Genomic DNA, 27,163 nt, shown 5'->3' on the forward strand with positions numbered 1-27,163 from the left:
TATACCAAAGCCACTCCACACACACGGCATAGGGCATTAAGGTGATGTATGGACATACCATCCTCAGAAATACTTTGCTGTCGGCCTGAACTCTTTTTCGCTTGCTGGTTAACAAGTTGCTTTTCAGATAAGTGCCCTGTTAAGATTTTTTTCATGTCTCCTTTCTATTGTTTGGTTGTTGGTTTCATGTCATCTAGAAAGGGGAAATGCCAGTATGGGAGACAGATTCCCTATAAGGATCATCTTGAGCAGTATTTGTTTTGATCATGTGCTTCCTGCGACTATACGTCTTAAATCATTTGTCAGGGGTTTGTTCTGAAACCTTGCGTAGTCGGCTGTCGTCTTTAGCAATTTTAGAAGACCAATGTCTTAAGTTCGTTAAAGGTACTGTGGAAGACTCTTCACAGCCTGAGGGTCAGCTGTCAGTGAAGAAGACTACCAGGAAAACTCAGTTGGATTCTTCTGTTGTACCACCTCTGCTGGAGGTCTCTCACAAGGTTAGTGAATGTCCAGGGGACCACACAGGTTTTCAGTAGGATTTCTCTGCTGCAACCGCTTCAGAGGCTGGCATGGATCCGGCTTCTTGGACGTCTGTGGAAGCCTTGCAGATGCCTGCTTCAGATGTTAAGGGGGAGCCACAGCTGATTATTTCTGAAGGGCCTAGGGAGTTCCTCAAATCTTGGTCAGAGAAGAGAAACCTACTTTGCTTTTTGAGTGCTGTTAGGAGTCAGAGCCACCCAAAATCTTTAGGGCTGATGTCCCCTTAAAGAAGCAGAAAACCAAGCAACTTTCTGCTCCTCCTAAAGATCCTCGCAGTTAATAGCAAAAGTTCATTCAAGGTTTCTTTAATGCCCTTATGGCTCTGAAGCCTCCTCGGGGGGTGTCTCTTCTTGGTCTTCTTACCCCCTTTAAGATGCCTGTGGAGCAGGTTTTATCTTATGAGGATGTGGATTCTGATGAAGTCCTTGACCTGTTCTTCAGAGATTCACTCTCCCTTGGAGGAGATTTCTTTTGGTGACAGTTTCCCATATGATGGAGCTTTTTAAGTGAGATTGTGCTCAGGTCTCTGATTTCCAGAAGAGGTATGAGCTTCTTCAAATAGTCTTCTAGGCCCTCTGCTGTCCCTCCTGTTCTTGCTGCCTTCTTGGATGCTTTTTCCACAGCTTCTCAGGCTTCTGATTCCCTGCCCCTTGCTCCCAGAGAATTGATAGATTTTATAACATGCCTAAGAATTGTAAATTCCTTTATTGGTGCCCCTTTGCTGACCCCTTGGTTGTGTCTGTGGCTTCTGATAAATCATCTAAACTTTTGCCTTCCACAAAGTTCTTTCCCTCTGACAAGGACAGCAGAACTATGGAGAGGTTGAGTAAGAAAGTGTATACTTCTGCTACATTGGCCTTTAGAGCTTTAAACTAACAGAACCATATGACCAGGTATATTTTAGCTCTTCTTTCTCAGAGCTGTTACATTATTTGAGATCTTCCTGACTCTTGAGGGGAAGGTTTCAGCTCTGTCTTTACTGGGGACGACTTCTCAAGTCACTGATGCCTTGTCTAGGGCTGCTGCTTTTGGTTCTGTGTTGAGGTATTCCTGGCTTCAACTTCAACCTTTGCCTGATGATATTAAGGCAAAGTTGATGGATGTTCCTCTAGATAAATATATTTTTGGTGCTGCTGCTTTTCAGCTGTTTAAGTCCCTTCGGGAAAAGGGATTTGAAACATATTTTTATTTCACTTGTTCCCAGGTTTCAAAGACATTAGCCTAACAAACCTGCCTTTGTCCAAAGACAGTCTCATTCTCCTTCCAAAGGTAAGAAGGGTGGTGGAAGAGCTTCTCCTGCTAAGTCTACTCAAACTCCTTCAGCTCAAAAGCCTCCTTTTCCTGACAAGCCAGGTGCTGTCTGACTATCCTTGCCCCTCTTCTTAGTTACATTTCTTTCTGTCTTTCCCTGTCCCTGTCTTATTTGGTTAAAGATCGCTCAGGATTCCTGGGCTCTATCTGTTATCCACCAAGGATATTATATGGTTTGGAAATTTGGGGGGGGGGGCTTCCTCAGCCTCCTCGGGAATAGCTGCTCCTTTCTCCAGAGGTGCTTTAGGTCTTTTTGTCTGAAGGTACAATTCAGGAAGTTCCAGCTGTTCAAAGAGGGGAAGGTGTTTTACTCCAGAATGTTTTTGGTTCAAGGGAAAGAAGGCACCTGGAGACTCATTCTGGATTGCTCTCAGCTAAACACTTTTTTTTGAAGGTTCCTCCCTTTTGGATGCTGTCCTTTCCAACCTTGTTTCCTGTTCTTTTACGTCAGGCTTTTCTGATTTCCCTGGATCTGTAGAATGCCCATCTGCATATCCATGTTCATCCCCCTTTCAGGAAGTTTTTATGTTTCTCTGTTGCTTCCTTGCATTTTCAGTTCTCTGCTTTGCCCTTTCACCTCTGCTGTCCCAAGAGTCTTCATCAAAAGCCTTGCTTCTGTGATAGTTTTTTGCAGCATGAGGGGAGTATGGATCTTTCCTTACCTGTACAACCTGCTCATTCAGGTCTCTTCTCCAGAGATCTCACTTTAGCATCTTCACTTTGCTATTTGTTTCCTGCAAAGCCTAGGGTTTACAGTGAATTTCCAAAAAATTATTCCTGACTCCTTTGGATCATGTTTTTCTAGGGTGCAAGTGCCAGATGGCTCCAGTGCTGATGTATCTGCCTCCTCCCAAGGCTTTAACTCTGATTGCATTCTTTCAGTCTCATCCTCCTCTGGACTCTGTTACAATCAGGGAGTTTCTAAGGGCTCTAGGATACATGGCTTCCACCATTCCTATGCTTCCTCTGGTCAAGCTTCTTACAAGGAAGCTCTAGTGCTTCAGCACTCTCATCCTTTGGATTTTTCAGTTTCCATTCTCCCCTGTCTCAAGCCAAAACTTCAGTGGTGAATTCTTCAGTTGCCCATCAAGTCAGGGCTTCATTTTCACCCTTTAGTCCCCTCTCAGGGAATGGTCTTCAGATGCCTCAGATGGGGAATGGGGGCCTCCTTTGGTTCCATGAAAGTGCAGGACCTTTGGATTCTTCGACAAAAGGAGAACTATGTCAATATCAGAGAAGAGAGCCCTTATAGGTTCATAGGTTCATACTAGGCTATCTGCCCTAGGGCATTTATAAGCCTAGCCAGAGTGTGTTTGGCTTTCGCCACCCATTTTAAATTAATTTTGCTATGCCCTTTTTCAAGGTTAGTATACTGTGCCTCTGTCTAACAATGACACAGAAGTGATACCCGGGGTAAACCTACGATCTCCCATCCACTCATCAAGATTCCTCTTGAAGAGAGTCAATGAGGGACTCTGCCTAACCTGGACTGGGATTTTATTCCAGAGTGAAGGGAGCCTCTGGGTTATGAATCTGTCCCTCCAGCATGTCCTATTTATTTCAGTGCTGAGGTTCAAGTCTCTCGAGCACTTAGCTAGATGGGATTTGGATTTTCTGAGGTGCAGCATGTCCATTAATTCTGGGTTGGACATGGCTTTATACGTCAGGCACAGATCGCCTCTGAGCAGGCGGTATGCCACTGAGTAGAGCTGGAGTTTCTTTAACTGGGCAGCATATGGCATCTGTTTGAGCCCTTTGATCCTCTTGGTGAGGTACTTTTGGGGTCTTTCCAGTTGGTGCAGGTGTCTGGTAAGGTACATCCCAAAAGGGGCATTGTACTCAATTATGGGCCTGATGAGGGATGAGTAAAAAGGCACAATGACCTCCCCTGATCCTAGATGTGAATCCCTTCATGATTAGGTGGGCTATATAAAATGTTTTACTAACCACTTTGCCCACGTGGTTGTCAAATGAGAGATTGCTATCAACTTGGGTCCCCAGGTCCCTAATTACTTCTTCTGTACTTAATGGATTACCACCTATGTGGTAATTTGTGGGCACTTTGTTTTTGCCAAAGGGGATGACTATACACTTTTTGGCGTTTAGCTTGAGGCCATGGCTCTGGCACCAGTTGTCTGTTTCTATGAGGCCCTTTTGGAGGATGCTTGTGTCGGCTGGAGAGTCGATTATGGCGCCCAGTTTGCAGTCATCTGCGAACTTGGTCAGCCACAGTCCTTCCGTGTTGGCCTGTACCTCCGAGAAATATATACCGAACAAGAGAGGTCCAGGACTGAGCCTTGTGGGATGCCACTTGTAACTGGTTTGGAGTCTGACATGGCTCCAGCAGTTCTAACCATGTGGGTTCTGTCCTTGAGTCAGTTTGCAACCCATCTAGTGACATAGGGGTTTATATTTAAGCTGGTGAGCTTATCTATAATGCCCGAGTGGGGTATTGTATCGAAGGCTTTTGCGAGGTCCAGGTAGGCTGTGTGGACCACCTTCCCCTCATCAATGGCCTTGGTGACTGTTTCAAAGAAATCAACCAGGTTTAAGAGGCAGGATCTGCCCTTAACAAAGCTGAACTGGGTAGGATCCAGTGTCTGTAGGTCCCCAATATCTTTATTTATGAGGTCCATGATGATCCTTTCCATAGCTTTGCAGACCAAGCTAGTCAGGCTTATGGGGCGATAGTTTCCAGGATCCGTTGAGGCACCACCTTTGTGGAGAGGGACCACTGTTGCTGTACACCATTCTTTGGGTGCATATCCTGTAGTAAGGCTGAGATTGAACAGTAGTTTTATGTTTGGGTTTAGGTCTTCTTGGAGTTCATGTAGGACGCAGCCCAGGGCACCGTCTGGTCCCATTGATGCTGTGTTTTTTGCTTTGGCGAGGGCAGCTCTTACCTGAGCATATGAGATGTCAGGGGGGCAGCACTCTGCTGGGATAGATATTTGCCCTTTGGTGGGGGGGAGGAGTTTGCGCTGAACCTGTCAGCTAGGATGTTGGCAATGTCTGTGGGTTCGGTGTATTTTTTGTCATTTTGGACTAATTCTGAGCATATCTGGGAATTCCCACCCAGGTTCCTAACATAACTAAAGAAAGCCTTGTGATTATCCTTAGTGTCCTGTGCAATTTTTCTCTAAGCTGGCCTTAGACGATTTTATGAGTGCCCGTAGGTTTTGCTAATACTGATCAGAGATGCCTTCCCTTTTGGGATTTTGCTCTATCATGTAGTAGCTTCCTCCTTCTATTGTATAGTTTGTTTATGGCTGGGGTCCACCAGACAGGACACCTGCCTTTGGAGGATTGGGTCTTTGTTTTATTTGGGATTGCATGATCCATGCATTCCTGAAGGTGTTCATAGAATGCATTTATAAAGGATTCTGCGGTCTGGGCTGTATTTTCCACAGGCCCCGGGGCTTTGAAGGATTCCACCTCGGTTTTGAGGAGTGTGAAATTTGCTTTAGAGAAGTTTTTCACTGTGGTTTTCAGGGCAGGGGGTGGAGTCGGATGTGAATATCCAGTGAGATTAGTTTATGGTCTGATCTTACCAGTGAGGGATACACTTCTGGTCTGGAGCATAGAGTCCCCATGTTGGTGATGATCAGGTCCAGTATGTTTTCCCCTCTTGTGGGAGTGGTAACAAGTTGTTCCATAGCATTTGAGTTTATAAATTCTAGGAACCTTTAGGCTAGGGTGTTGGAGCTAGAGTAATGCTCCCAGTCTATGTTTGGGTAGTTGAAGTCGCCCAATATAATGGTGTTTGGAGAGACCTTCATATTTTCCAGTGTTCTCAGGAAGGCCGAGTGGGGTTCCTGGGTTTGGGAGGGTGGTCTGTAGCAGGCTATAAACTGGAAGGCAGTTTTACCCACTGTTAGTTGCACATGGATAGTCTCTGATGCTTGTGCTGTGCCACCAACCTGGAGGTGTGGGTATCTTTGATGAATATTGATACTCCCCTCCTTTTCTGGTTCGGTCCAAGTTTTGGGGCCGAAAAGCATGGTATGAGGTATAACCTGGTAGTGCTGGGGTGCTCTCGGGAGCCTTGAACCAGGTTTCTCTTACTGCACAGATATCGATGTTCTCCATGCTAAGGAGAGTTTCGAGTGCGTGCATCTTGAGGTTTAGACTTTTGGCGTTGAGTAGCATTACTCTGTTTCTTATCCCTTGTGATACCTATGGAGGTGGATTGAGCCTTGCCTAAAAAAGGCACTATGGGGGGTAGCAAGAGCTTTTGCCAATATCCGAAAGCCCAGGGGTGACCGGTGCAAGCCGTCCCTAGCGAAGCATCATGGCTTGTCAAGCATGTCATCCCAGGCTGATAGGCATTGGATCCCCTTTGAATGACACCAATACTTAAGCCAATTGTTGAAATTGATCATCTTGTCTTCATATTGTGGCATCATTCTTGGTGAGGGTAAGATGCTACTCAAGGTCAGGGTCATACCGGCCTGGGCTACATGCTCAGAGAGCTCCTCTGTCTCTTTCCATGTAGTCCAGGGAGGTACATCTCAGGTCATTCACACCAGCATGGACAATGACTGAGTCATATTTGTACTTGCCTTGGACTGACCCGAGTGCTTGTGTTATGTGGCGGATCCTAGCGCCCGACAGGCAGCTCTCCGTGACCTTCTCCTTGTTCAGCCTGGTGAGCGGGACGTCAGTGTGCCTGATAGAGTCACCTATTACAAGTGTATCAGGTGTGTTGTTTAACCTTAAGGGCTGTGAATGTTCGGCACACTGGCTTTGTGAGCTATGTATTGCACGTGTTTTGTTTTGGGGTAGCGGTTGCTTGGGTTTCTGCTTTGGAGGTCTCTGCTGCTTAGGCAGATTTTTATTTAGAGCCTCCGAGTATGTTTTTCTGTGTTTGGTTTGCTGTCATGGTAGGTCTGTGTGAGACTGGAATTGTAGTGAGTGTGGTTTCCTTCTCCTCCTGATTGGTTTCGCCAGTACTGAGTTGAGAGAGCTTAGCCTCCAGTATGGCTATATGGTTGCATCTCTCACGTGTTGAAATTTGTTGGGAGGAGGAGAGGGTTGTCTGTGTACATGAGGCAGTTGTAACATTGCCTCAAGATTCTCAGATTCACCAGCTGGACCGGAGAGGAGATTGACAACTGACCTTTGGACATGCTAGAATAGTATTGAGGATTCCTTTATAATTGGAAAAAAAAGGCCAATGGGGAATGAGGTACTCAAGGGGAGTTTGTGAGGGTGTAGTGCTTTTAATATTTTAGTGCTGACTTATATAATTGCTTTAGTGAGCAAGTGCCAGGTAACCTAAATGCAAAAACGACAAACAGTAACTTTCTTTCAAGTGAAACAAGGAAATAAGTACAGTAAGCAATGCAGATATCACTAGGGATCCACAGAAGCGCTGAAAAGCCGCGTTTTAGGTGGAATTAGCATTTCAGGGAAATAACAAGCAAGCAAACAAACAACAAGCATACAAATAAAGCTAGATTTAGCATGCCTGGATCTAGTCTATGCTACACCAAACAAGGTGTACCAATTTCAGTAAGAAGCAGTTCAAATATGCAGGCACTATAAGCCTTTAACCAGAAATTCCCAGCTCAGAAGGGCTGAGTCCAGCCTCTCCTCCCACAAGAGTGCGGACCACGAACCCTTTTAATGTAAAATAACTGGCCTGAAGCCCAAGTGCTTAAACCAGAATTAATACACTTTTAGAATAACAGACACTGAGCCCTCAATCAGCAGTTCCCAACTTAGAAGGATGTAAGCTACCTGTTCTGCCACTACAGTGCAGACCACAAACCTTCCTAATGTAAAACAACTGGTCTGAAGCCCAAGTGCTTAAACTAAAAGGCTTAGAATGAGTTACACCAAGCAGTAATAAATACAATTGAGTACTTTTAAGGTAACGCAAAAGCAAAATAAAGTAGGAAAAAACACAAATAAGTAAAAGCAGATTTTTTTTTGTTTTTGTTTTGAGTGAGCAAATGAGATGGGCCCAGGAGTTACAGGACAGAAACAAGTGCAAATGCAGGCCTTCAAATCAGAAAGTTGAGAGAGAAGGAAGACCGCCCAAACGGCCAATAACTACAAATTCTGGGCCAGAACCACTCCTTATGTGGTAGACAGGTTACCTAGTGCTTACCATTCCCACTGATAAGCTAGAAGGCTTCCCTCCAACACGGAAAGGCTTGGGTGCTCAGAAGCTTACAAATAGTCCTGGATACAGCAAATCTGTATCTGGAACACTAATTACAGGAAAGGTAGGAAACAGGCTTACAATTTTTTTTTTTTTTCAGAAAAGTAGCAAAAACAGTAGTAAAAACAATTCACATGCAGTGCAAGCTGGCACACTTGAGTATGTAGCAATATTAGTCCACACACAGTTTGAAAAAATGTAATTAAATTAAAAAGGACTAAAAGCAAGTGCAGAAAGGGTTTATTAGGTAGAATGCGGTAAAGAGATGGGACTGGGGGAGTGTCCTAGATCAAATCTACAGTGGGGCGGGCACTGCAAAAGCCACCAAATTTACTACAACCAAGAACGGGTGAGGAAAAGTTTCAACAGAGATGTGAGGAATCAGAGTGCAAATTATAAAACCAAAAAAATATATACTGATCTCTGTATATTTGCAGAACACTAAGACAACAGATATCTAAGCAACAATTTAGCTCTATAATACAGAATAATACAGAAAAATATACTCAGCTCTATATATTTGCAGATAGTCTTGTAAGTCTGTCTCTCAACACACAGGTCCACTTAGGCTTTTCAATCTCTCTTCCTTCCAGAGCCCCTCAAAGTCTTCAACAGACAGTACCACAGTGATGTGGTACATCAACAAGCAAGGGGGGCAAGGTATTATGTCCTGTGCAGACTAGCTGTTCAGGTTTGGGATCTAGCTGTCTAGTGTCACGTGATCCTTCAGGCAGTTTACATTCCTTCAGATAAGGACACTGTGGCAGATTCTCTGAGCAGGTCCATAACACAGTCTCATGAGTGGATACTTCACAGTGATGTGTTTCTGGACATTGTCCACCAGTGGGGTACTCCTCAAGTAGAAATATTTTCCTCCCGTCTGAACAGAAAACTTCCTCTCTTGCACCAGAGTCCCATGTCCTCTGTCCAGGAAAATGGACCTCCTCTCTTTTTCTTGGAAGAGGATGTTTCTTTATGTCTTCCCTCCCCTTTCATATTGTAGGTCTGGTCCAAGTTGGAACAGGATGCTTCCAAAATCTTGTTGGTGATGCCCTTTTGGCCCAGACAACATTGGTTCCCACAAGTTACCTCACAGGGAGAACCTACTCACATGAGACAGAAGATCTCTCATCCATCCCCACCTGTCTACTCTTCAACTGACATTGTGGATGATAGGGTTATGATCTCTCTTAGACACCTTTTTTCTGATTACTTACTTCAGGTCCTGCAGGAGACCAGGAAACCCACTACCAGAAAATCTTATTTGCCCATATGGAAGAAACTTTGTCTGATGTCTTTGTCATAACCTGGATCCCACTTATTGTGGCAATCCCTTAAGTTCTCTCATTTGTGTGAATTGCTCAGTGCTGGTTTGGTGTACTCTTCTGTTAAGGGTCACCTATCAGCTGTTTTTTCTCGTCTGCTTTTGATTCCTCCTTTGGCTTCTAGATTTGAATATAAACAATTTCTTAAATCATCCTTCATATTAGGCCTCCCAGAAAGCCTATTCCTCCTTCCTGGGACCTGAATTTTGTTTTGGAAAAACTGACTCCGTTTCCTTTTGAGCCTGCAACTTCAGCTTCTTTACAGCTTTATTCTTGGAAGACTCTTCTTCTTTTGGCCCTTACCTCAGCCAGAAGAGCATCTGAGCTGAAAGCCATGATGGCTGTTCCTCCTTTTTTTTTTTCACAAGGACAGTGTGTCCGTTCGTACTAGTCCCTCTTTTATGCCCAGAGTGGTTAATGAGGTGTCTCTTAATCAGTCTATTGATTTGTCCACTTTTTCACTTCTTCACAATCTGCTAGTGAGAAGGTTACTCATATCTTGGATTTGCTTAGACAACGCATATTATTTGGATAAGACTAAAGCCATTCATAAATCTGAGCAGCTTTTTGTTTTCTTTCATACTAGATCTTTAGGTTTGGCTGTTTCCAAGCAAACTTTTTCTTCTTGGATATCTAAAGCCATTTCTTTTTGTTGTTCCTTTCATAGGAAAAGCCTTCCTTCTTCTGTTAAGGCTCATTCTACCAGAGCTGTGGCTTCTGGTGCTTTTTTTCAGGGGCTTGCATATAAATTCTATTCTTAAGGCAGCTACTTGGACTTGCACTGTAAGTTGGATTTTGTTTCTAGGGCTAGAGCCAGTTTTGCCAGGTCCATCATACATGGTTTCCTTGAGGGCACTGCTAGTCCTACCTCCTGCCAGCTTTCTTCTTGAGCTTTTTTACTGTCCTTGTTGCAAGAAATACTGCAACAGTGATATGGAATGACATAGTACAGTTGTGTAAAATCTTAACCATAACAATAAATGTAGTTCTCATCACTGTTGTATTTGCTCCCTCTCTTCTCCCCATGTTTCTTTTTCTCCTACTGGATGTACTTGCTACCTTTTTAGTCTTCAGACTGTCATTCCTACTGGGGCTTTTCAGTTCTGAAGATAGTATTATCGTATGCCACCTTTATGCCCTATGATGTGCGCAGGGAGCATGTGTTATGTACGGTGAACCTATTACAATGTAAAGGCCTTGGTATACTGGCTGGACGTCCGGCTGCCCATGGCAGGGGATCCCTATTGTAAAGAATACTGCAACAGTGAACAGGAGGACATCTACTGTTGTAAGATTTTACACAACTGTACTTTCAGGGCCCTGCCTTTTGATGTCACCACAGCCCCCAGGGTATTCACCAAGTGCATTCAGTGGTCACAGCTTACTTGAGACTGCTAGGACTCCAGATGTTTCCATGTCTCGATGACTGGTTCCTTTCTGCTCCCACCAAGCTTCTACTGATTCATGCCATGGTCTACTTGCAAAAGCTTTGTCTTCAGTTGATCATCACAGTGAACTACGCCAACAGCTCTCTCCCACTCAAGTCCTGGAATTCATTGGTGCTCTTCTGGATACAGTGGCACAGATTGCAAGCTTACCATAGACAAGGTTAAACACTTTGCAGAGCCAAGCATCACTCATTCTCTCTCTCTCTCCCTTCCCCTCCAGCCAGGTTAGTCTTACAGGTTTTTGATCTATGGCAACTTCCATAACTCTGGTACCTTTAGCAAGGTTTCACATGAGGGTACTGCAGTGGATGCTTCCATTGCAAAGGTCGTTAGGATGACACCCTCTCACAGCACCAATTCGGATTACAAGGGTTTGTAGGGAGCATGTCGCCTTGTGGACCCATGCAGAAGTTTTTTCTCAGGGCCGCCCTTTTATCCTTCCTGTACTCAAGGCTACAGTGACTATGGATGCCTCCCAGGTAGGTTGGAGAGAGCATTACTGTGGTAAGATTAGTCCAAGACACTTGGTGAAAGTTGTAGGTTAGTCTTCACATTATTGACCTGGATGTGAGAGCAGTCCTATTAGCACTGCTGGATGTTCTGTACATTTCTTAGCATTGAGTTTAATACCATGGATTTGGCCCCTTTTTTTAGTCAGAGACGGGTCTTTTTAAAGAGTGCTAATATCTGCAGGGTAGTTGATTATAACCCCAAGCTTGCAATAGTCTTTAAACTGTGTCAGCCATAAACCTTTAGCTTCCAGTTGTGAAGTATATGCCACAAAGGAGCAGATCTAGTACTGAGCCCTGGGGGACTCTGCTAGTGACTGGCCTCTTGATGGATGTGGCCTCAGCTATTTTGACCTCCTGGGTACTGTCAGTGAGTCAGTTAGCTATCCAGTGGATGATAAAAAAGGTTTATACCCAATTTAGTGAGCTTGTCTATAAAGCCTGAGTAGGGTATTTACAAAAACCTTGCCAAGGTCAGGGTAAGCTTTTGCATAGTCTTGCCCTCATCCATTGCTTTGGTGACTTTCTTAAAGAAGTCCACCAGATTTAATAGGTGTGACCTTCCTTTAACAAAGCTGCAGTGATGGAGCCAACATTTGTAGGTTACTTATGTTCTTCATTATGTCCATGATGCTTCTTTTCATAGCCTTATATATGAGGCGGGTTGGACTAATGAGCCTGTAGTCTCACCTCCATTTTGAAAAGGGGAGCAAGTTATTCTACAATTAAGGTCCAACTTGCTGCCATTTTAATTTTTTATATAGGAGAAAAACATTCCTCCTTAGCTTCAATGAGTTTGTTTAAGGCCTTTCTCAAAGGTACCTTTTTACTTCGACCACTTGTTAAGGATCCTGCTTCCTCACTGGGTTTAACAATGCTACTTCAGGCTTTGATGCAGTCTCCCTTTGAGCCCTGAGCCCTCTGCCAAGATGGACTTAGTTTTTGTCTTGGAAAACCATTTCTCTAGTTGATTTTGGCTAGATGAGTGTCAGAATTCCAGGTACTCTTTTTCCCAGCCACTTGTCTGTTTTTTCATAAGGATAGGGTGTTTTTCTGGACTAACCCTTCTGTGCTACCTAAAGTGGTATCAAAAAGTGCTAAAAACCAGTCCATCAGTCTGCCCTGTCTGGCTTCTTTCCAAGTTTTTCCAACAAAGGGGAATACATACTGCACCTTTTGGAGGTACACGGGCATCTTAACTTCTGTCTACATAGAACTAAAGATTTCAGAAAATCAGAACATTAATTTGTTTTTCTCCAAGGCTAAATTGGGCAAATCGGTATCAAAAGTAACTTTAGCGAGATGGCTCACTGATTGCATTTCATTTGTTTACAAAAAGAGAAGGTTGACATTACCTAATCCTCTTGGGGCTCATTCCACAAAGTCTGTGGCCACAGCGTTTGCTTTCTGGTCCAGAGCTTCGATAGATGACATTTGTGCAGCTGCCACTTGGTCCAGTGCTCGTGTCTGTATTGCTTATTACAAATTGGAAATTTTATCTAGGGAGAGGCCAGCATTTGCCTCTGCTTTACTTTGGAGTAGCCTTCCTTGAGGACCAGTCTCGGGTATCTCTAGTTGTGGACTCTGTCCCATTGGTTGAGGAATGGACGAAAAAGACAGCATGGTATACAAAAATTATGTACTCACCATGACAATGCATTTGTGTTCTCTCTTCATCCTCTTTCAGCCTTCCACCCTCCAACACCCTTCATGTTTTGTATGGTTTACATTCAGGCTCCTAGTAGGTCCTTAGAAGTGGTTCCTGTGTGCTTTCCTGAGTGAGCTCCAGGCTTTTTTCCTTGCTGCAGTCTAACTGTAATATGGTTTATTTTGTATGTCTTTTTCTGATTACCGTTGTTGCTGCTGCTGTTCTAGATAACAGGGTGATTAGAAGACAAACTTGATCTGAGATAATCTAGGCTAAGGAGAGGACTTTGAGTAAGGGGAAGAGCTTGAACTATCGAGCCAAAGTTTAGTGAAGTGGCTGAACCCAGATCTAAGGTTGAATCAGAGACCCCTCATTGGTTAAGGAAGGACTGAGACACAACACAGATGCATCATTATGGGTGAGTACACACGTTTTGTGCAATGGCTGTGAAGTTCGAGGCACAGAATAAAGTAGAATTGTACACTGGGAAAAATGACTTATAAGCACTACACTGTTAGAGCACTTATCAGTTAACTTAAATTGTTACTGCTGCCTTTAAATTATTTCCTGTAGACTTGTTTTATTTGTTTATTCATTTTTCTGACTATACAGGGCTTAATGAAGATGTAAAGTCTCTCCCACACCCGGGCAAAAATGGCAACAACTCCGTTTGTAAGTATAATGCATTCAGTTTCTTTCATCTAACATTTTTGCCTTATTATGCTCTTTTTTTGGATTACAGTTTCTTCTGTTGATTAGCTATTCATTATTGTAGATAATTTGATGGCGTCAAAAGGTGTTGAAAAGCTTAGCTATGGATTAGGTATGGTCATATGTACATGTATGCAACTTGTAAAATTTCATATTGTGCACACAGTACTTCTTCTTTCAGCTGCTCCCATTAGGGGTCGCCACAGCAGATCAACTGTTTCCATTTCTTCCTGTCCTCTGCATCTTGCTCTGTCGCACCAACCACCTGCATGTCCTCTTACCACATCCATAAACCTTATCTTAGGCCTTCCTCTTTTCCTGTTACTTGGCAGCTTCATCCTTAGCATCTTTTCCCCAATATACTCTGCATCCCTCCTCAGCACATGTCCAAACCAACATAATCTTGCCTCTCTGGCTTTGTCTCCAAACCTTCCAACCTGGGCTGATCCTCTAATATACTTATTCCTAATCTTGTCCATACTCGTCACAGCCAGCGCAAATCTTAACATCTTCAACTCTGTCACGTCAAGCTCTGACTCCTGCCTTTTTGTCAATGCCACTGTCTCCAACCCATATAACATAGTTGGTCTCACTGCCCTCTTGTAGACCTTCCCTTTCACTCTTACTGGTACTTGTCTGTCACAAATCACTCCTGACACTCTTCTCCACCCACTCCATCCTGCCTATGCTCTCTTCTTCACCTCTCTTCCACACTCACCATTACTCTGAACTGTTGATCCCAAGTATTTAAACCCATCCACCGTCGCCACCTCTTCTCCCTGCATATTCACCATTCCTCTATCCTCCCTCTCATTCACACACATATAGTCTGTCTTAGCCCTGCTGACCTTCATTCTTCTTCTCTCTAGAGCATATCTCCACCTCTCCAGTGTCTCCTCCACCTGTTCCCTACTCTCACTACAGATCACAGTGTCATCTGCAAACATCATAGCCAACAGCTCCTGTCTGATCTCTTCTCTCAACCTGTCCATCACCATTGCAAATAAGAAAGGGCTCAGAGCTGATCCTTGATGTAATCCCACCTCCACTTTAAACGCATCCGTCACTCCCAACGCAGACCTCACCACTGTCGCACTACCCTTGTACATATCCTCTACCACTCTTACATACTTCTCTGACACTCCTGACTTCCTCATACAATACCACAACTCCTCTCTAGGCACCCTGTTATATGCTTTCTCTAAATCCACAAAGACACAATGCAACTCCTCCTGACCTTCTCTGTACTTCTCCATCAACATTCAGAGTGAACATCGCATCTGTAGAGCTCTTTCCTGGCATGAAACCATGCTGCTGATCACTAATCATCACCTCCCTTCTTAACCTAGCTTTCACTACTCTTTCCCATAACTTCATGTTGTGACTGATCAATTTAATCCCTCTGTAGTTACTACAGCTCTGCACATCACCCTTATTCTTTAAAATCGGTACCAATACACTTTTTCTCCATTCCTCAGGCATCCTCTCACTTTCCAAGATTTCATTAAACAATCTAGTTAAAAACTCCACTGCCATTTCACCTAAACACCTCCATGCTTTCACAGGTATGTCATCTGTACCAACAACCTTTCCGTTCTTCATCCTCTTCATAGCTATCCTTACTTCCTCCTTGCTAATCCACTGCACTTCATGATTCACTATCCACACATCATCCAACCTTCTCTCCCTCTCATTCATCAGCCCCTCAAAGTACTCCTTCCATCTGCTCAACACACTCTCCTCGCTTGTGAGTACCTTTCCCTCATTATCCTTTATCACCCTTACCTGCTGCACATCTTTACTAGCTCAGCCCCTCTGTCTAGCCAATCGGTACAGGTCCTTTTCTCCCGCCTTAGTGTCCAACCTTTTATACAACTGTTCGTACGCCTTATCCTTAGCCTTCGCCACATCTCTCTTTGCCATGCACCTCATCTCCTTATACTCTTGTCTACTTTCTTCATCTCTCTGACAATCCCACTTCTTCTTCACCAACCTCTTTCTCTGTATACTCTCCTGTACATGTTCTTCGTGTTTCACTGTTGCAGTCATTGCATTTGGGTAATCCTGCTGGCAGGTTGCCCTCAGTCGGCCTGAATTCCAAAGTCTTGGGTCCTGTGTCGGCTGCTGTCGCCCCTTCCCTGACGTCAGGTCCTCGGGGGTATAAAAGAAGCAGCCAACGTCATTTTCTTTAGTCTTTCTTGCCGCGCGGTGCCCGAAGCAGAAGCAGTAAGCAGAAGCAGTTCGCAAGTGCCAGTCGGCCGACTCCTGAGATTTTCGTGTTCGAATTTCAGATCCGAAGTCTTCATTAAAGCTAAGTACCCCGTTGGGGAAACTTTTTTCTTGCTCCAGACCGATGTCAGAAAAAGTTAATAATTGTATTTCTTGTGGAAAGCAAATACCTCATAAGGACTTTCATTCTTACTGTATTCCTTGCCTAGGCCCTGACCATAACGTTTCAGGTTGTCGGTTTTGTGCTAGATTTAACCAACGCACTTAAGCGTCTGTATGATTTAGCATTAAACTATTTTGGATGCAGGTTTAATTATCCAGAAATGTCATCGGATAGCCATCCGACTACTGGAGTTCACAGAAAACAAAAAGAAAAAGACAACAGAGGCCCAAAACCGACGACGAAGCTTCTCCTAAGTCAGTCGCCGGTTCACCGGTTCTCAGTGAGGCGCTTTCACAGCCCCTGATGCCCGCTACTTTAGAATCGCAGGCCGTTACTGTCTCTCACGTCTTTCTCTGTATACTCTCCTGTACTTCTTCATTCCACCACCAGGTCTCCTTGTCTTCCTTCCTCTTTCCAGATGTCACACCAAGCACCTTTCTAGCTATCTGTCTTACTAGCTCTGCTGTAGTTACCCAGCTATTCGGTAAGTCTTCACTGCCACCCAGTGCCTCTCTTAACTCTTCCCTGAACATTACCTTACAATTACCCTTTTTCAGTTTCCACCATTTGATCCTTGGTGCTGCCCTCACACTCATCCTCCCCTTCTTGATCACCAGTGTCATCCTGCAAACCACCATCCTATGCTGCCTAACTACACTTTCCCCTACCACCACTTTACAGTCTCCAATCTCCTTCAAACTGGCCCTTCTACATAAGATATAATCCACCTGTGTGCATCTTCCTCCCCTCTTGTATGTCACCCTATGCTCTTCTCTCTTGTTAAAATACGTATTCATCACGGCCATGTCCATCCTTTTTGCAAAATCCACTACCATCTGACCTGCATTCCTTTGCTTAACACCATACCTACCCATCACTTCCTCATCCCCTCTGTTCCCTTCACCAACATGCCCATTGAAATCTGCTCCAATCACCAGTCTCTCACCCTTGGGTATAGTCATCACCACTTCATCCAACTCGCTCCAAAATTTTTCTTTCTCATCCATCGCACACACAACTTGTGGAGCATATGCACTAACAACATTCATCATTACACCATCAATTTCCAGCTTCATAAACACCACTCTATCCGACACTCTTTTCACCTCCAAAACACTCTTGGCATACTCTTCCTTCAGGATAATGCCTACGCCATTTCTCCTCCCATCCACACCATGATAAAACAATTTGAAACTGCCTCCGATACACCTAGCCTTGCTCCCCTTCCATCTGGTCTCTTGCACACACAGTATACCAACCTTCCTTCAGTCCATCATATCAGCTAGCTCTTTCCCTATACCAGTCATACTGCCAACATTCAAAGTTCCGACCCTCACTATCACAGTCCTACTGTGTTTTGTATATTTAGTATAGCGACTTATTTCCAACCAGGCAAGACTGCTTTTGAGTTTGAACAAAATTTGTTTTTTCTGTGTTAGTCATTCCTGAGCATGCTTAATGGCGATGTCCTTCCATATAACTGTTGCAGTATTTTTCACTTAACGGATCTCTTGCCAAGGATAGCCCAACATCCAGCCAGTATACCACAGTCTTTAAGTCTTATAGGTGCCATACATAGCACGTATGCTACCCATGCAAGGCGTAGGGCATAAAGATGACTTATGGATGCTACAATCTTCTTTGTTGCAAGTCCAAAGGCCATTATCGAATGGCAGTCTGATCACCCTTCTACTGAGCTGGTTATCAAGCCATTTTCAGGTAATTGCCACATGGGTCATATTCTTTCTTTTTTCTATTTTTGTATGGTATTGCATTCATGTCATTTAGAAAACGTCAGTGTGGGAGGCAGATTCCGCATAAAGACCATCACGACCAGTGTATTTTTTTGCTTGGGTGCTTTCCATGACCATATGTAGTGCTCTGTCTGACATGCATTTGAATCTAAGATCCTTACATGGTTGTCTCACCTCTATGTCCATATAACTTGAGAATCGCTGACTTAAGCTGTTGGATCAGGGTGCTATGGTGGAATCCTGCCATCCTGAGAGCAGCCATCTGCCCAGAAGGAAAGCCAAAAAGGTTAGGCCTGATTGAGTTACTCTCCAGTCTCCCCTGGACATCTTTCTAGAGGCTAGTGAAAGGCCTGAGGACCTCATGGTCCTTGCTTCGGATTCCTCTTCCACAAACGAGTCAGAGACTGGCATGAATGCAAATTCTTGCACATACTTGGCTTTTCCAATGTTTGTATCTGACGTTGAGTTGGAACCTCAGCTGGTAATATGAGGGACCCAGGGAGATTCCTTAGATCTTAGTAATGGAAGAAATAACTAACACTGTCATTGAGTCTCATGAAGGGTCTAACCCACTAAAGGTTTTCGGGAGGATGTCCTGAGGGAAAAAAAAATAACAGAAACTGAAGCGCATCTCCCCTGTTGTGCAGGATGTCACTATGGGTTTGTTTAATGCTTTAATGGCTATGAAGCCTCCTTGTGAGAGCAGGGAGACACTCCTCAAGTTTTCAACTCCTGTTAAGAGACCTACAGAAATGGAATCCTCAGATGAGGACTTTGAGTCTGGGGAAGAATCCCTGGTGTATTCTTCCCAGATTCTTTCCCTTCTGAACTGTGGTTCAGAGGAAGAACATTCTTTGAGTCTAGACACCGCCTTGGAAGAGTTGCCTTTTGGGGGATACTATTGCCCACATGATGGACTACTTTAAGTGGGACTGTTTCCAGGTCTCTGACATTCAAAAAAGGTTCTGTGAGCTCCTACAAATGGATTTTCACTAACTTTCTGCTATCCTTCCTGTTCTGGCTGCCCTTTTAGACACCTTTTCTACAACCTCTGTAGCTCATGACTCTCAGCATCCTGCACTAAAGAAACCTGATAAGTTCTACAAGATGCCTGAGGACTGCAGATTTCTATGCAAGTGTTCTTTTGCTGATCCTTCAGTATTATCTGTTTCTTCTGACAAACCCTCCAAGTGGCTACCATCTACTAAGCTCCTTTCTGATGAGGATAATTAGGCCACGGAAAGGTTGGTCAAGAAAGTTGATACTGCTGCCACTCTGTCTTTTAGGGCCATTAATTACCAGACTCATATGACCAGGCATATTTTGGCCCACCTTTCCCAGGTTTCTAAGGTAGTGTCTGACTTTTCTGATGAGGAAAGGCTTCTGCCTTTTCCCTACTGGAGTCCACTTCCTAGGTTGCCATCACTCAATAAAATGCAGCTATGATACAGCTGATACCCCTTTGAGGGCTGCTGCTTTTGTGTTTGTGATGAGGCATTATTCTTGGCTGTGTCTCCAGGCTTTACCTGATGATTTTAGGATCAAGCTTTTGGATGCTCCTCTGGATAACAAAAGCCTTTTTGGGACAGCTGCTGCTGACTTATTTTAATCCCTTCAGGATAAGAGGAAGTCTTTACAGGGACTTAAACATATTTTTGTCTCACTTGTTCCTAAATTCCAGAGGAATTATCCATCTAAATCTGCCTTTGTTCATAGACAGACTCAACATCCCCAAAGGTAAGAAGGGGTCTAGGCATGTTCCTCCTGCTTAAGTGTATTCAGATGTCACCCTCCAGGAAACCTTTTTTTCAGGACAAGCCTAGTTCAGTTTGACATTTGGCCATCCCTTCCACTTGACTAGGTCCCCTTGTCTTTCCACCTTTCTTTATCTCTTCCAAATTAACATCGGATCACCTCAGATTCTTGGGTGCTGCCAGTTATCCATCAGGGATGTTTCATGATTTGGAAATCACTTCCTCCCTTTTCAGGCATTCCTCAAGAACAGCTTCCTCATTTTCCAGAGGTTCTGCAGTCCATGTTGAATCAGGGTACAATTAAGCTTGCCCCACCCACCCAGTGGGGGTTATCCCAGAATGTTTTTGGTTCCACCCATTCTGGACATTCTCTGCTTTCCTCTTTTGCTCTTTCTCTTTCCAATTTTTCTCTGTCTGAATGTTCTTTTCTTAGGTCTCCTTCCTCCTCCTTCCTCCTAGGCCTCTATGGTTTCTTTTTATACCACCATACAGATACATACCCCATCCCCCTACAGGGGAAGTACAGGAAATCTTTGTTTCTTCCTCACATTCCTTACACTTCTTTTCCCTTTCAGCTTTCTACTACCCAGGGTATTCCCCCAATGCCACCACACTAAATGCCTTCTTTGCAGGCGTCAGAGGCGAACAATTTTTTCCCAATGCTCTCCATGCTCTATGCATCCAGGCTCCTTCTACCAGTACTCTGTTACAGGATCTCCAGTTTACTCTGTCTTTTACATAGTTTCAAGTTCACCATAAACCTCCAGAAATCAGTTTTGAAGCATTCTGAGGATCATATTTTCTTCAGATGCAGGTTTCGGACTGTTGCCATTCTGGCATCTCTCCATGCCCCCAAGGTTCTTTCCCTGACCACCTGCTTTTAGTCTCTTCTTCCTCTGTCCTCACTCACAGCCAAGGAATTTTTCAGGGTTGTGGGATGTATGGCCTCCACCACTCCCATGCACCCTCTCGCCAGACTCCAAATGAGGAAATTTCAGTGATACCTTAGATCGATATTGCCCCAGTATTGCCACTCCTGGAGTTCCCTCTCCCTTTTGTCCTTGTTTCAAGCTCCGAGCTTCAGTGGTGGATTCACCAACTCTCAATCCAGGGCTTCTCTTTCAGACTGCAGTTCCCTCTCAGGAACTGTTCATGAATACCTTACATGTGGGGTGGGTAGCTACTTTTGGCCATCTACAGGTTCAGGGTCTTTGACCTCCTCATCAGAGGTAAGACTATATCAACATAAAAGAGATGAGTTCCCTATGTTTTGCTCTGCAAACCTTTCATTCCCTCTCTCATCCCAGGTCCATCAAACATTGTCCATCTATAGATCTTTTTGCCTGTTCTCTGAACTGACAACTTCCTCTGTTCTGTTCCAGAGTCTCAAGTCCTGTGACTTGGAAAGTGGATGCCATATCTTTTTCTTGAAAAAGGAATGTTTCTGTAAGTTTTTCTTCCCCTTCCTCTGTTGCCATGAGTTCTACACAAGATGAGGCAGGACTGTCTCAAAATCTTGATGGTAGCTCCTTTTTGGCCCAGACAGCACTGGTTCCCCCTTCTTTCTCACTTGGCCAGGAGCAGTTATCCCAAGTTACTTTATCAGGTTGATCTTGCACAAGATAAAGGGATCTCTTCTCCATCCTCAGTTGTCTACTGTTCAACTGATAGGTAATAGAGTTTTGACCCTTTTTAAGCACTTCTCCATGGACATGCTTCAAGTTCTGCAGGAGGCTAGGAAACCCACAACCTGAAAATCCTATATGTCCAAATGGAAATTGTTTTCTAGCTCGTGATTCTCTCGCCATCAGGATCCCCTCTCTGTGGTGGTTCCTTATTTGTGTGATCTGCTCCATGCTGGGTTGGCATATTCTTTAGTTAAACTCACTATCAACAGTTTCTGTTTCTCTGCCCTTAACCTTCCTTCTGTGGCCTCCAGGTTTTAGGTCAAGCAGTTTTTAAAGGCATCTCAAATATCTGGCCTCCCAGGAAGCTAATTCCACCATGTTCTTCGTGTTTCACTGTTGCAGTCATTACATTTGGGTAATCAGCTGGCAGGTTGCCCTCAGTCGACCTGATTAACAAAGTCTTGGGTCCTGCGTCGGTTGCTGTCCCTTCTTCCATGATGTCAGGTTGTCAGGAGTATAAAACATGCAGCCAATGCTATTACATCAGTCTTTCTTGCCGTGTGGTGCCCGAAGCAGTTTGCAAGTGCCAGTCGGCCGACTCCTTAAATTTTTGATGTTAAGTTGTCAATCTTGCCTTCATTCTTGCTGGATGGCTTCGGAGCCGACCTTCGGCTCCGACTCGGCCTATACTAAAGCTCGAGAGCTATTTCTACCAGCTCGAGGCTACCCTATATCCCATAATGCTAGGCGCTAACTACCCAGATCTCGTTTGCCGCTTACAGCTACGAGGTGCGTTTACTACCGGCTCTTCAGGGTAGAAGTTTTTCTGTTAAAAAAATTGCTATTTTTAGACTGGATTTTTCTTAGTTTTAGTTAGCGACCACCTTTAGGCCCCTTTTAATCCCTTTTAAGACCTTTTTTAATTCCCTTTCTTATAGGGTTAGGCCTTTGGGCCTTTTTTTTTTTTCTGCCTTGTCAGTTTAATTTTTTTTGTGTGACTGACTTTACTTAATAGGGTGTCTGTGTGTGTGTGTTTAGTTTTCTGTTCTTAAGATGTCAAAAGACACCAGGGTCTCGGGCTTCAAGAAGTCTGACTCGTGCTGTCAGAAAATGTCGCTGACAGTCACACTTCTTGTGTTTATTGCCTGGGCCCTCTGCACCTGTAGGACTCTTGTTCGGTCTGTCATGCGTTCAGCCCAAGAGTCCTGCAGGAACGCAGAAATAAATTGATTTTGAGGGGCTTGTTAAAGCCTGAAGGTTCCCCGACCAAGTCTTCGTCAAGCCTTCGAAGCCATCTAAGCCGTCGGCTCCGAGCCTTCGACTGGTGTTTCCCAAACTGCTGTCTCATCGGCTCCGGCTGGAGCCGATGTTTTCAAGACACAGTCTTCTTCATCGGCTCCGGCTGGAGTCGATGTTCCTCAGGTTCAAGCTTCTACATCGGCTCGAACCGGAGCCGATGTTTCCGGGACACAGTCGGCGCCGATAGTGGTGTCGGCGCCGTCTGCTAGCCGTAAGAGGTCCAGATCTCCATCCTTGGAGTCTGTTCACTCGGCTCCGAGGTCTCCCTTACTCTCGGAGCGGAGTCATCGAACCCATTCCTCCAGGTCTTCCAGGCTTTTGGCCACGACCTCGAGAGGGTGGTTAGTAGACTTCTTAAATCTCAGGTACTAGCCCAAATGCTTCATAGCCCTTCTCAACAGACAGTGGCTATCCCCACCCCATCTTCGATTCCTCCTCCGACTCTTCCTCTGAGTTCGGAGCCGGAGCTTGTTGGAGCCGTGGCCGTCGACACGTCAGAGCCGATACCTCACATTTCAGCTCCGGTCTCTTCCATGGTCCCATCCTTGGAGGGATCCGGGCGCATGAACTTCCTCGTCGGCTCCGAGGGGGCGAGTGGCATCGGACCCTTGTCCGACCCCGTTCTCCCTCTCAGAGCTTTGGCGCTGGTAAGTTCGGCCCCGACATCGGCTTCGGAGCCATGCCTCTCCGTGCCGGGAGGGGTCCTTATCTCTTCGGAGCGGGGACCTTCTACCCTGCCTGATAGGGGCACATTCGAAGTCATGAGGAGCGTGCTGGCCCCTGTGCCTGCTCCACGGTTGGCTCCCTCAGCTCCTCCCTCTCTAGTGCCTGCTGCGGTCTCTACCCACCCTCTCATTCCTGACCGTAGAGATCCAACGCCTCAGGTTTCCCCCTTGGGAATATCCTCCTCTTCCAAGGTTTCCCCTGATCCATCAGGGGAATCCCCTCGGAAGAGGAAATGTAAGAGGAAGCATGTGGACTCCCCTGGGTCCGTCACTTCGGATACCGACTTGGATGAGTTGGAGGGGTCCCCACGGTCCCCCTCTGAGGATGTCTCCTTTTCAGACATCCTTGAAATCCTGAAGCAGAAGGGGAACTGGTCTACCCTTAACCCTTCCGAGGATGAGTCGGTTTACCTAGATGCTTTTGGCTCTCGCCTTTCCACCTCCTGGGTGTCTCCGCCTTTCGACCCCCTTATGGATGTGGTGGCACGGAAGGCGTGGACGGCCCCTGACACGATGGAACCTACCCCACGGAGGCCTTCCAAATTTATAACAGCCCCTTCGGACAAGCAGTTTTTAGCCAAGGGTGTCCCGGTTGATGCTATGGTGGTGGCTGCAGCCACTAAGAAGGAACTTGGCTGATCCTTCAGTACCTGTCCATCCTCCTAACAAGGAGTCTAGGACTATGGATAGGTACGGCAAGCGGATGTTTTCTTCAGCGACCTTTGTCATGCGTTCGCTGAATTATTTATGCCACTTCACCCACCTTCAAAGAGATGTGCTCAAAGAAGTGGGTGAGGTCTTACAGGATCCAACAGCTGCGGGGTCTCAAGACAAAATAAATTCCCAGCTGGCAACCCTGAATTCCATTGTCAACTCCTCCATGCGGCTTATTTCCTATGCGGCCGATGGGGCGAGCAGGGCTGCAGGCACAGGCGTGGCCTTAAGGCGTCACGCCTGGATGCGGCTTTGTAACTTTGCAGACCCCTTTAAGGTGTCCTTCACGAACTCCCCCTTTGACGATTCAGCTTTGTTTGGACCTCAGGTGAAGGATACTTTGACCCGATGCGAGCAAGAAGGCAAGACTCTCTCTGCCGTGGGAGTCCGTTTTTCCACCCCGTCTAGACCATACCCTAAGGGTCAGAAGGGTGGGAAGATGTGGTTCCGTAAACCACAAGAGGTCGCGCCTGACGCAAGAGGTCAGTTCCCCTCTAGAGGCGGGGGGGGGGGCAATAACAGACGCCACCCCAGGGGCAGAGGAGATCCGCAAAATCAGGGTAGCAGAGAGTCTCTTTCTGTCAAACCCTTTCAGCATCCCTGAGAAAACTGCCCGACTGTCCGCCTTCGGAGGCAGTCGGGGGAAGGTTATCACTGTACCCAGAAACCTGGCTTTCACTCACTCAAGACAAATGGGTACAGTCGATCATATCCGAGGGTTACAAAATTCCATTTATCCACACCCCAACTCAGCCAAAAGGTCCCCTTCCAGACGTTCCACCCAGTCTAAGGGAACAAGCAGTAGTAGAAATATCAAAACTGCTAGCAAAAAGAGCCAGCCAGTCCCAGCAGACCAACAAGGATCCGGAATCTACTCCAAGTTCTTTTTAGTACCAAAAAAGACAGGGGACTGGAGACCCATTTTGGATCTCAGCAGACTAAACAGGTCTGTAAAAAGAACAAAGTTCCGGATGGTCACGCTACAGTCCATTCTACCCTTTCTGGGTCAGGACGACTGGATGTGCTCAGTAGACCTTCAGGATGTGTACTACCACATCAAGATGCACAGGCGCTCCAGGAGGTTTCTCCACTTCCGGTTGGGAACCAGTCATTATCAGTTCAGAGCCCTGCCCTTTGGTCTCACTACAGCCCCCCGAGTGTTCATCAAATGCATAGCAGTGGTTACGGCTCATCTGAGACGTCAAGGATTCCAGGTGTTTCCATATCTTGACGACTGGCTCCTCACTGCCACCACCAGGCGTCAACTTCTCCGCTCCAGAGATTACACTATTCATACTTGTAAAGGGCTAGGTATCTCCATAAATTTCGAAAAGTCTGCCTTGTCGCCTTGTCAGTCTATTATCTTCATAGGCGCCACCTTAGACACAGTCCGGCTTTCCGCAAAACTGACCGAACAGAGTTCTAGATATTCGCAGGTATGTTCACATCCTTCTTCATAACAGCAAAATACAAGCCAGGTTTGTCCTGAAGGTACTAGGTCTCATGGCGGCAGCCATTACTCTACTTCCCCTAGCTCGCTTTCATATGCGGATCCTTCAATGGATGCTTTTTTCCCAGTGGTCCTTTCAACAGCTTCCAATGTCACACAACATTTTAATAACCCTGTCTTGCAAGAAACACCTTTCTTGGTGGATGGTTTCCCCTCAAGTACTTCAGGGCAGATCATTTGTTCCTCCTCCTCCGGTCGCCACGGTGACAACGGATGCCTCCCTGTTCGGGTGGGGGGGGCATTTTCAGGGCAGGACAGTCCAGGGCACATGGCAACCTTTCGAGTGCCACCTGCACATAAATGTCTTGGAGATGAGAGCAGTACTTTTAGCGTTGCAAGCCCTTCAGGACTCTTCCCATCAGGACTATTGCAGTTCAGACGGACAATATGTCCGTAGTGTGGTACATCAACAAGCAGGGTGGAACCAAGTCCTATCCCTTGTGTCGAGAGGCTCTCAGACTTTGGCAGTGGGCGATCTCCTCTCAGCGGTTTCTGACAGCAACGCACATCCCCGGGAAGTCCAACATCATAGCGGACAGATTGAGCAGAGCCATTCTCATCCCTCATGAGTGGTCTCTCAATCAAACTATAGTGGAAAAAGTTTTTCAGAAATGGGGTCGACCTTGCTGCGACCTTTTTGCAACACCTCAAAACAGCAAGTGCCACGACTTCTTCACTCTCTTCCCGGCCACCCCCCCAGAGACGCTCTAGTCCACGATTGGCTCCAGGGACTTCTGTATGCCTTTCCCCCCTTTCCATTAATCACTCAATTGATTCAGAAAGCTACTGCCATGAGAGCCACCATGATCCTCATTGCTCCTTACTGGCCTCGTCAGATATGGTTCCCGTTCCTGCATCGTTACCTCTTGGGGCAGCCCTGGCATCTGGGCCCAGTGCCAGATCTTTTGACCCATCAGTCGGGACAGCTGCACCACTCCCTGCAATCTCTCAACCTCACAGCTTGGTTGCTCCAATTCCAACCCTAGCCAGGCTTCCCCTTATTTCCCATTCTGTGCGTGACATACTTATAGCTTCCCTAAAGTCATCCACCAGGAGGATTTACGCCAGCAAGTGGAAGTGTTTTTCCTTCTGGGCAGGAGCCAGAAATATAGATCCTTTTACTGCCCCTATCCAATCAGTCCTAGACTTCCTAGCCGAATTGTTTCACTCAGGGTCTTCTTCCTCCACCATCAGAGTACAGTTAGCGGCTATTTCGAACTTTCATGCAGGCTTTTCGGACTCCAGTATCATGTCCCATAAGCTTTGTAAAACCTTTCTCAAAGGTATCTTTTTGCTTAAGCCCCCAATCAGGCACCCCCCACTGCAGTGGGACTTAAATTTGGTTCTAACCTCCTTGATTCTTCCCCCCTTTGAACCGGCGGCTTCCTGCTCCTTGAAATTGCTATCTTGGAAAACTCTTTCTGGTCGCCATAACATCTGCAAGAAGAGTGTCAGAGCTTCAGGCCCTTTGCATTCGTCCACCTTATCTAGTTTTCCATAAAGACAGTGTGTCCCTCAGGACTAATCCATCCTTTTTACCTAAGATTTCTTCTGAAGCGAACCTAAACCAGACTATTGATCTTCCAGTTTTCTTCCCCAACTACTCCAACAGAGCGGAACAAAAACTGCACTTTCTGGACGTTTATCGTCAACTCCGTTACTATTTGGATAGAACCAAACAAACTTGGAAATCTGAGCAGCTCTTCCTTTCTTATGCAGCAGGTAA

General features: G+C 45.6%; 1 protein-coding gene across 1 annotated transcript in view; it reads left to right on the plus strand.

Moving 5' to 3' along the window:
* RYK (receptor like tyrosine kinase) overlaps positions 1 to 27,163 on the plus strand; it is a 1,434,429-nt gene that overhangs the window by 745,618 nt on the left and 661,648 nt on the right. The window contains exon 5 of the mRNA XM_044070454.1: positions 13,563 to 13,622. Within this exon, the coding sequence (XP_043926389.1) occupies positions 13,563 to 13,622 (60 nt within the window). The remainder of the gene's footprint in view (positions 1 to 13,562; positions 13,623 to 27,163) is intronic.

Source organism: Protopterus annectens, chromosome 4.part1 (assembly GCF_019279795.1).
Source record: "Protopterus annectens isolate FY-2018-M chromosome 4.part1, PAN1.0, whole genome shotgun sequence".
NCBI lineage: Eukaryota > Metazoa > Chordata > Ceratodontiformes > Protopteridae > Protopterus > Protopterus annectens.